Raw genomic sequence first — 11,336 nt, 5'->3', positions numbered from 1 at the left:
CACTGATGCTAATTTTGTGTTTAATATTAGATTTTGTCTCTATGGCTCCAGTATATTAGGATGTGTTTTTGTAAAACAGATATGCCTCTTCATATCGGAAGTGCACAAGTACACATGTATGTCAGTAGTACTTTTCATTATTTTATTGTTTAGGCTGTATACAATCTGCTAATGATTTGTATTTTTTCCCATATTTTGCTGCAGATCTGAAGATGGTCATTATAGACTGAAACCGGTAGTCTGATAAAAAAAAAAGTGACCATGGACATGAATTAAAGGAAGAAGAGTATGTATTTAATACAGCCTTGAGAATCTTTTCACTTAAGATCAGTTCACTTCTCACCTAATTCTTTTGTAAACAGGTATAGTGTACTTTTGTTTTTCTGACATGTTCCACCCATCTTTAAAGATCTTACTTTCAATGTACGTGTCTTTATTTTCTGTGTGTCTATTAGTTTTCGCACAGTCATCTTTGGAAATCCTGGAGGCACTAATGAATAACACTTCATATTTGATGTCATCATCTGGAAATAGATGTTGGTTGGTATTTAATTGGTGGGATTGTTTTTTTTTTCTTTTTCTTTTCTTCATTAATATTACAGCTTTCTCAGCTCAGTCCACGTACCTTACCCCATTTTCTCAAAGAAGTACAAAAGTCTCTGCCCCAAGTTACGGAACACCACAGGGATAAAAATACACTGATATACAGACTTCCACTCATGTATTTCCATTGTAAATTCGTTTTCCAACACTGTGTATAAAGTCTTATTTATCCCCTGGGTGAACATGCCCCTCAGTCAACACAAAGAAATAGTACAGCAGCTGTGTAGTCAATTCACTTAAGGGGGATACTGATACAGTGAAACCTCTATATAACGTTTTTCAAGGGACCACAAATTCTGAATACTGTATAGAGGAAAACACTACAAAGAGGAAGGCTTCCAAATAATAATTATAGGGCATTACTGAAGAGCAGGATACCACTAATCAGCTTTGGCAAATGGTGCCATAGATGACATTTTAAATTTTCACAACACTGTAGTATGATATTCATTGCAAATGATCAACGTATCAAATGATTAGTTTTCTGTAATTAAAACATGGGGCCCGGTAGGTGGATAGGTGAAAGTAAATGGCGCCAAAAAGATCGCAAGCAGAATGTGCGTCACATGTCACATCACCAGGTTCTGCTGCTGACATATGAAACACGCGGAGCGTGGGCTTTCCGAGCTGGTGCAAACTGTGAATCTGCAGAACGGAAAACGATGCGTCTACATCCAGTCACTTAAACATTATAAAGAGGTAAATAATTGACCAGGGTTTCAAAAATATTAGCACTACATGGAGGAAATTGTAATATAGAGGACACAGTAAAAAGGAAAATTTAACGTTGTTTAAATGGGCTTTTAGTTGGGACCGAAAAAACAGATGTAACATAGAGAAAAACATTACATGGAGGAACATTATAAAGAGGTTTCACTGTATTGGCATCTTACATGTGAAGAAGAGCAGTGATGTGGTTGTGTTGACAAGCAGGATTATGTTCAAAAGATGCAGTGATTACTATCTATTCCAGTGTATCACACTATGCCGACCCAACAAGAAGGGTGAAGAGGAAGAATGTCAATCTCCCAAAGAAAAAAAATATGGAAAAAAGTTCCGTGTTACAAGAGGCTGTCAGGACTCTTAGCTCTTATTTTGCTGTCCCCCTTTGATTGGAAGGCCTTTCAAAGATAAGCAAGGAAGGCGTTCCTCTTGGGCCTGTTGTCAGTAACATTGGCATTCCAGCATACCGTGTAGCAAAAAACCTTGCTATTCATGTCGATTAGATGGATTGCTTTTGAATTACTCTGGCATTTTAGTAAGTTTTGATGTATCTCCATGTTCCTTTGTCTAATGTGTTACAGTTAATTGAGGTTAGGTTTTGCGTTGAATTACTGACCGTTTCAACATGTATTGACTTCCACTTACCTTTTATTCAATGACCAGTTGGAGTCCAATGTGGAACCTGTTGTCACGTTAATGTGACCACCTTTCAAAACTCTTAAGAAAACACCTTTGGCATCTTGGACTGCTGCGAGACATGCGGGAAAAGAATCAGTGAGGTTCTGGAAGGTAACAAGAGGGTTGTGGAATCATGCCAACTCCAGTGCCGTGGCCAGTTGCAGTAGGTTTCGCTGTTGAGGCTCCGTGGTGTGAACTGTGGTCCTACAGAATTTTGATTGTGTTTAAATCCAAGGAGTTAGATGGCCAGAGGAGTAAGGTAAACTCATACTGGTGCTCTTCAAACCACACATGTACACTATGAGATGTGATATGTTGCATTGTCTTCCTGGTAGATGCCATGTCACCGAGGAAAAACAAACTGCATATGTGGTGGACGTAGTTCGCAAGGATAAGTGCATACTTGTCGATCCAATGTGCCATCTGGAGTAATGAGATCACCCAGGAAATGCCATGATATCTTTCCGCAGACCTTAACATTGTTGCAGATTGTTTGCTTCCTGATGAAGCATAAAATGTGATTCACCTGTTGCTACTCATTGGATGTCCAGTTGTGATATTGGTGTGCAAATGCGAGCCCCCATTCCCGATGAACAGCAGTCAGCATGTTTATGTGAATCGGGCACCTGCTGCGGAGGTCTATACGCAGCAACATTCGCTGAACAGTCATTGAGGAGATACTGTTGGTAGCCCCTTGGTTCATCTGGCCAGTCAATTGCTCAACAGTTGCATGTCTATTCACCTGTACATGTTTGCAGCCATTGTTCACCCCTATAATCTTGGCCCATGTTTATCACTTAGCCATTTTGGAAATGCTTCTGCCCTTGGTCTGAGAGCCAGTGACCTTTCCCTTTGGATCTCTGATAAATTGCTCCATGTCAGCATCATGACAACTGCACTGTTTTTCTCCAAATCCCCCCCCCCCCCCCCCTCCCCGACACGATTTATGTACCCTCCTTTGCTAGTGCTCCACTTGCTGTCTGTGAGTGGTTATTACAATTGATGTTGAACATTGATGGTGGTCACATTAGTGTGACTGAGCTGTGTATTATTGCCACTCTGAAATATTTCAATGGTTGTGTGGACTGAGGTTGTTGGCCTTGAAACTTGCATGCTGTTTTAGATATGCAGATGAAATTTTTGTTGTTTAGGTGTGTGGAAGCTAGAATTTAAACTTTTTAGATGATCTGAATGCGATCCTCCCAAAATAATTGCTTTATGTTGGAAGTGGAATAAGATGCTTGCTTTCCCTTCCTTGATGTGTTGAGCAGGAGGAAAGTTAGAAAGTTTCAGGGTGTTAGCTGTCACTATTCGACTCAATGTGAAGGTACCTTCGTTCATAGTGACCGCGTCATCTTGTACACTGAAACTTTGTCAGCAGAATTAAAGCTCCTCAAAGTCACTTTTTGCCAGAATGACTGTAGTGAAGACAGATCAGATGCCTATTGCGTGAGTGATGAAAATGAGGAGACATCTGAGTCATTTGGCTTTTTGCATTGTGTGGGTAGCTTTTCCAGTAGGGTTGGTCATATTCTATGGAAATACGGTGTGGAGTGTGTAATGTAAGATTTGGATTGTTTTAGGGTCTGTGCCGAAGGTGGCCATCTACTCTATCCCTTGCAGTTGTGGCATATCATACATTAGTGCTGTGAGGAGCAGAAGTACCATACATACTTCCTACAGCCAAGCAAATCTGCTATAACAGAATATTACCTTGGCACTGGTAATCTTATGGAATAGAACAACACAAAGATTCTGGCTTATGCTTTCAGCTATTGGGATAGTGTCGTTAAGGAAGCAGTTAAGATTAAAGGAGGAGACACTCTTATAAATAGACAGAGGTTTTTGCTTAAGTTCTACTGGTATTCCTGTTCACTCCCTGGTTAAATGAGGGGGACAGAGCTAATCCTATTCATTCACTATTAATTCCCTGCACTAGTCATTTTTGTTCATGTTGTGGCACTGGGTTGTGTGTGTAGTCATGCATACACATCCTGTAAAGTGACTCATTTGGCATCCATTTGATAAAAGAATTGTTCAAATGGTCTATGGAATACTTAACTAACTGTTCATTGTATGGATCTGTAAACCTCGAAAATGTTTGAAAAAATATTCTCTTGCAAAGTTATTAATCAATGGTATAATTTTCTTTTAAATTGTTGAATTCTTCTTGATATTGCAATTTCAATAAACATTATGGTAGTGCCAACATCGGATTCATTGATAAAATAAAGATTAAAATTACTGCAGAATGTAATATTATTTGAGCCTACCATGTGTTTTAAAAGAAGTGACAAAATAATAAACTCACACTTGTCACCTGATAATTTAGTGTATTTCTAAAATATGAGCAGAAATGACAAGCTGAAATTCACCTTCCATTTGTGACGAGGTAATGCAATGAAAGTAATTTATTTGATGAGTTCCAGGATGTTAATAATGTGCTGTCTTTGACATTTTGTACAAATGAATTCACTGTTTCTGGTGGTGATAATTTCACAGATCTAATTGTTTTCTTTCTTTCTGATGCAGAACTTCCTGATATTCTTGCAACCAGCCAGTTGGCATTGTTACGTCAGTGGCAAGGCGAGTTACGCTTCCTACAAAAGTTCAGACTTAGACTGTTTTCAAAACGTTTCTTGTCCTCCATCATAGGAAAATCAGTGTCAAAGGAGAAACCTAGCTCAGAGGTACGTCAAATAAATTTTTAACATTACTAGATTTTTCAGTTACAGGTAGGAGGGCATTTCATTCATATTGCAGTTATTACAGGTAGAAATGGTTGGTCAGGATTAATGTCTGGGTTCACTCTGATAGTAAATAAGAATTGAAAAGATCATTTCTCTGAGTATTACTTTGCTTTTTTTTTTTTTTTTCTCGGAATGATGTGGATGAAAAATATAATGTACCATAAGTGAGATACAGTCGGAAAGTCTTTTATTTTCTCAACACATCCATAATACACTAATCTGTACTGATGGTTCCAAGCGAGTTGACAACTTAGGATGCCTGTTTTATGTCCTTTGGACTCAATGAATGAATTCATTCATTCATTCTCTCTGGTTGCAGAGACACAGTTAATCCTGAGGACATGGGATCTCACTGTGAGTACACTTAAAGCCATTCATGTTATATGCCCATTGAGAAATAAATCCCGAATAACCTCAGTTCTCTCGTCCAGTAACAGAGGTTGATAAAGTTGGTTAATTCTGATACCAGACTTCGTGGAATTTGGGGCATTGAATGGGGGGGCTGGAGCACCCAAGGAGTGGTAAAACTTCATATTGTTGCACACAGTGCTGTTTCCCTTCATGCAGTAGCCTCGCATGCTAAGGCTCAGTCATGTGCATCTGGGAAGGTTAGTGTTGGGAAGTGACAGACAACTAGATGTAGGCCTAAAGTTTGCCATTGTTCCATTGTTTCTCATCTATGTTGTGTGTAGGAATCTGTCCTTTTCATATTGTTGTATCAAGAATTTTTGTAGATACCACAATTAGCTTAACTGTAATGTGTGTAATTACCGTGTCTACAGAACCATATTCTCTTAGTAAATACTGTTGTAGAACTTAAAATGAGACTTTGACGGATACTAGAAGTCATTAATCATGCTTTCGAATTTTTGATTTGATTACCTGTGCTGTTACCCAAGTGGTAATTATAATTGCGTACAATAACACTTCACACTATGATACTACAGAAACAAATATTACTACCCTCAATTCAGTTTCAAGTTCATAAAATGTGGTGATGTTCATATAGTTTTACAGTGTTACTAAGTCCTCCAAGGGGGCTTGCTGCTCATTGGTGAGATTCACCTTCTCCTATCCTTCATCTGCTTTAGGCTTTCAGATTCCTCTTTTTCTTCATGCTTCCTGTGTGCTCCTGAATGCTGGCCCATGCTTCCTACATGCAACAGGTAACTGGGTAACGCGTAATTCCCTGCAGCGGGTCAACAGGTAGGGTTCGCACGTGCACCCTGATACAGGCCAGGCCTAAGGAGGGGTGATTACCTGAGCTACTATCTTCCAAAATTGCTGATTGGTCCCTCTGTCAGGTGTTCAGGAGGTGTGACCTGAGGTTTGAACAATCACACATAAGATGGATGAGCCCCCTCTGAGGGAGACACTGGCAATCATGAGGCATTTTCTCGCAATGAGTCAATCATTGTCTTCACAGCCCATGTGTACCAAATGTAAACGAAATGAAGCTCCCAATTCAAAGGCCCTCCCAGCTACAGCATGGTTCCTCGTGGTTTCATGGTTAGTCCTTTTCAACAGTAAAGCTGTTTCTCATTCAGAAGTGTTGATGCAGTTGTTGGCCCTGTGAAATCTTGCTCTCTTTTACACAATGACACTTTGCTTTTGGAGACTACTCCTGATTTTCAAGTACAAAAACTGATTGTCCCTTCACTTCTCCATGGCTATCCTGCTCCTGTTGAGCCTCTTAGAACCCTTAATTCATGCCATTGTGTTGTTTACACTAGGCTGCTCAGTGGTCTGACCAAGGCAGAAATTCAAACATACCTCTCTAATCTGGGTGCGATTGCCATCCATAGGGTTCTGAAAAAGGTAGAGGCATCCTTAGTGCGCGCGCACACACACACACACACACACACACACACACACACACACACACACACACTTTTTCTCACCTTTGATAGAGTGGTGCTTCTGTCAAAGATCAAACCAGGCTATAAAGTTATCACAGTCAGACAGTACATTCTGAGCACTATGTGCTGCTACCTGCATCATTATTTGAATCATACTCAAATGTCTTGTTGACGCCCCGGCCAAACAAATGTGTATCCTGTGGTAGGATGTGCATCAGAATGACTGCTCCCCTCCGCAACCGCTGTATCAACTGCAATGGTGACCATACCACCTCCTCTAGAGATTGGCCCACGTATCTCGATGAGTGGGCTATCAAGGATATCTGGGTAAAGGAAAAAGTGACTTATGCGGTCGCTCAGTAGTTATTCTCAAACTCTGCACACTTCAACTTTTCCCCTCTCTCCTTTCCTCATTATGACTCTCCTTCAATGGATCATTCGTGGCCTTTGATAAAACAGAGGATTTGCAGCTGCTATTAGAATTGCAGCGTCTGCTTGTTCTCTGCCTCCAGGAAACAAAATTGGGTCCTCAAGACTGCTTTGAGCTCTCGCATTTCTTTCCGGTACTTTGACACCCCACCCAGGAGATAGCATCAGGTCTCGTGGGTGAGTCATGCTGCTCATACTGGATAACGTTCATAGTCGACCCATCTCCCTGACTAGCCTCCTTCGAGCTGTTGCAGAGCGCCTTTTCCTTCCTCACTCGACCTTTTCCCTTTGTATTGTTTACATTCCTCTATCATTCGATGTCATCAGGACAGACTTCCTCCGGCTTATTGGGCAGCTACCTCACCACTTTCTGCTGCTTGGTGACTTTAATGCTGAAGGTTATTAGTTTTATTAATTTAACTCCTTAGGGTTGATGTTGAAATTAATAGTCATCCTATGATGGCAAACTGTGTTCATTATAAACAATTGCTTGCACAGTGTCGTTACATTCTTTGGGACAGCTAGCTGGATTTCATTCACTAGATCTTTTAACAGTTAGACTCCCTCTTCCACCATGTGGCTCTCTGTGACCCAAGATCCATTCACCAATTTCTAGCCTGGCAGTAGCAGCTGATATCAGAGTGGACCCTGTTGCTATACCTTGGACCAGCATTTTTTTAAGATTTCTAGTTTCTTCAACTATCATTGTGCCTTCTTCCATTGGAAACGAGTCCGCAGATCATGGTCTCGCGGTCGCATTCTCACTTCCCGAGCACGGAGTCCCAGGTTTGATGCCCAGCTGGGTCAGGGATTTTCACCTGCCTCGAGATGACTGGGTGTTTGTGTTGTCCTCATCATTTCATCATCATTCATAAAAGTGGTGAAATTGGACTGATCAAAAGTTGGGAATTTGCACCTGCGCTTATAACCATGCAGTTGAGCGCCCACAAAATCGTCATCCAGACGATGTTCACATTCGGATCTGGGCATAGGGCACATTTCCCAGATACTGGTGTGAAGTGACTATCGTACCCATACCAAAGCCCGGTAAGGACAAACACCTTCCTTCTAGCTACTGCACTATTTCTCTCACCAGTTGTTTTTGCAAGGTTATGGAACATACGTTTCCTGTCCAGCTGTTTTGATGGCTCAAGTCTTGCAGTTTACTAACCACTGCACAGTGTGGATTTCAAGTACGCTGTTCTGCTGTTTGCCATCTCGTCACTTTGTTGATCCATGTCGCAAATGTTTTTTCGCGGAAATTCCAGACTGTGGCCATGTTTTTCTATTTGGAGAAAGCCTACGACCCCCGCTGGAGGACTGGTATCCTCTATACTTGTGGGGCTTCCGTGGCCTTGTTTCCTTCAGGCATTTTTAAACGAACAAGTTTTCAAGGTGCTTGTGGGTTCTGCCTTGTCAGACACCTTTCTCTAGGTAAACAGTGTATCTCAGGATTCTGTCCTGAGTGTTGTCCTCTTTGCTATCGCCATTAACCCTATAATAGCCTGTCTCCTGCTGGGCATTTCTAGATCCCTTTTCATTGATGATTTTGCCATCTATTGCAGTTCTCCATGGACTTGTCTTGTTGATCAGCATCTTCAGCAATGTCTCGATCGCCTTCACTCATGGAGCATCGACTGTGGCTTTTGTGTTTCCACTGACAAAACCATTTGTATGAATTTCTGGTGGTGCAGTTGGTTTCTTCCACCATCATTACATCTTGAGTCTGTTGCTCTTCCATTCATTGAAACTAAGAAATTCGTAGGATTCATGTTTGGCCATTGGCGCCTTTTGTACTAGCCCAGTTGAGTCTGTATGCAGATGCTTCTCAACTACCGCTGTCCTACTGTGTTTACTTTCTCCTCAACAGATATGCATGCAGTTTATCTGCCATGCGTGACCATCCACCTTATGCCGCCTCCTTCGATGACTCCTGTGATCACCAGTATGGGGTGCATCCTTGTTCTGTTACTTCCTGGAGTTCGCTTTCAGCTCTTGCTCCGGCACCTTAACTTCACTCAACCTGCAACCTTTCACCACCTTGGCTTCCTGCGGTAGCCTGTGTTCACCTTGGCCTTCATTCACTTCCTAAGGACACTACTCCAGCCTCGCTCTATCACCTTCAGTTTCATGACCTTCGCGTGGAACTTGGCAGTAATACCTTTGTGTACACAGATGACTATCTGACTGTGGTGTCGCGTATGCCGTCACCATTGGCACCAGTGTTTTTCGGTGTCTGCTCCTGGAACACTGCTCAGTATTTACAGCAGAGCTCTTCGCCCTGTATTAGGCCACGCTGTACATCTGGCGACACAGGCTTTCCAATTGCGTCATCTTCTCTGACTCTCAGTGCCCTTCAAAGCCTCTGTGTGCTGTATACCTTGCATACCTTAGTGCAACGGGTTCAAGAAAGCTGTCACTTGCTCAGTCTTGATGAAGCCACTGTGATGGTCACATTCTTACAGTCCCTTCAGTCTCTGTGCTGCCGTCTGTCAGCAGATGGTGTCGCCTTGTCATCACCACTGGTCCTCCCTTCATGGGAACAAGCTCAGAGTTACTAAGCCCCTTCCAGTGGCATGTGCGACCTCCACTCGGCACCCTCGCCGTGAGATCGTTTTAGCTAGGTTGCACTGTTGAACACGTTCCCCTTTTTATCCATTGTAGCAATATGGCAAAGGACATTTAATTCTTAGTTCAGGACCTCCGTTTGTCTATGACATATTTTATACACTTTTCTCCATGTCCCTGTTTTTAGCTGTCTTCTATTCCATCGATTCGGGTTAACGTGTAGTTGTTTTTAACTCTTCTCTTTGTCTTCATGTTCATGTTCTACAGTTCTGGCCAGCCGCGGTGGCCGTGCGGTTCTAGGCGCTGCAGTCCGGAACCATGAGGCTGCTACGGTCGCAGGTTCGAATCCTGCCTCGGGCATGGATGTGTCTGATGTCCTTAGGTTAGTTAGGTTCAAGTAGTTATAAGTTATAGGGGACTGATGACCTAAGATGTCAAGTCCCATAGTGCTCAGAGCCATCTACAGTTCTGACATGGGCGCATATGACTTCAGTTGTTTTCACTCGCTAAAATCAACCAATCAAAAAAACCATTACTAAGTTTCTTGATAGCAAAACCAGCAAAAAATTGGTTGTTACTAAAAATATTATCACTTTAAGACTTCCTTTTTTGTCAGACATGTTACTTAGCTTTTCGTGTAACATATTTTTCTGCCATGTTCTTTCTTTAATATGTGCTCATGTTGCCAAAATCTTGGTCAGCCAACAAACACTTCTCCTGTTTTTGAATTACCTTTATTTTGCTATATCCAGGTTATAATCTTTATAATTACATAAAACGGTAGATATATAGAAAATGACAATTCGTAGTAGAATGCTAAAATATTTTTCAGCTTTTAAGGTTCATACAGGTGTAAGTTTTAAACATGTTTCTGTAACTTACTGTTGCAGAATCAAAGTGAATCATCAGAAAGTAGCAGTATAAATATCCTCCCTGAAGAAGACAAAGATTCAACATTTCCAGCAACTGATGGAAATGAGATTGCACCAAATAAAACAGAGGCTGCAGAGGAACATATGGAAACTGACACTTGAACCTCGTGCAGGATCTGAAACATGCTGCGACATTCTGTGTTATACCAGGATAATCTTGGTATGCTCCATGAAGACAGACACAACTCATCAGTCCAGTTATTTTTCACGTCATTGTGGACAGACAATGTCTTGATATTATTAAAGATATGCATGTTTGAGTTTGTGACTCTGGGCATCCTCTGATTCCTGCTTTCAGTATATATAGTATTTATTTGTTCAAGGTTGAAATGTTAATAGCTACTGTAAATAAATGTTTATTTCTTAAATGTTACGTATCTTTTATTTTATTAGTACCTTTAAACTTGTACTCACTGCTTCAAATACTATACTCGCAGCTCTGTTCTTACTGTTCATTATCTGTGTAATGTCGGAAGTGTGTGTGTGTGTGTGTGTGTGTGTGTGTGTGTGTGTGTGTGTGTGTGTGTGTGTGTGGTCTTAATTTGAATCCCACAATCTGACTGGAGGTGAAATGGGAGCGAGACACTGATAGGGTCAAGCTGAGATTTTTTGTGGTTGGAGAAGTACAAAATGACTTGGATTTCAGGCTAAGGAGGTAGATAAGGTGTTAATAAGCAAATGATATGCTGTGTTAAGGAGGTAGATAAGGTGTTAATAAGCAAATGATATGCTGTGTTAATTTTTGGTCTGCTTTTAATGCTTCTTCATGTGTTTAGATGGCCGTGCTGAAGAGC

General features: G+C 41.3%; 1 protein-coding gene across 2 annotated transcripts in view; it reads left to right on the top strand.

The window, feature by feature from the left end:
- Positions 1–10,910, top strand: part of LOC126320172 (translation machinery-associated protein 16 homolog) — a 38,200-nt gene extending 27,290 nt beyond the window's left edge. For both annotated transcript variants that reach the window (XM_049993759.1, XM_049993760.1), the window contains exons 5-6: positions 4,537–4,694; positions 10,501–10,910. In XM_049993759.1, coding sequence (XP_049849716.1) covers positions 4,537–4,694; positions 10,501–10,644 — 302 coding nt within the window. In that variant the 3' untranslated portion in view covers positions 10,645–10,910. The remainder of the gene's footprint in view (positions 1–4,536; positions 4,695–10,500) is intronic.
- Positions 10,911–11,336: the final 426 nt, after the last annotated feature.

Source organism: Schistocerca gregaria, chromosome 2 (genome assembly GCF_023897955.1).
Source record: "Schistocerca gregaria isolate iqSchGreg1 chromosome 2, iqSchGreg1.2, whole genome shotgun sequence".
Taxonomy (NCBI): domain Eukaryota; kingdom Metazoa; phylum Arthropoda; class Insecta; order Orthoptera; family Acrididae; genus Schistocerca; species Schistocerca gregaria.
Note: the sequence above shows the minus strand (reverse complement) of the source record. Positions and strands in the feature narration are given on the sequence as shown.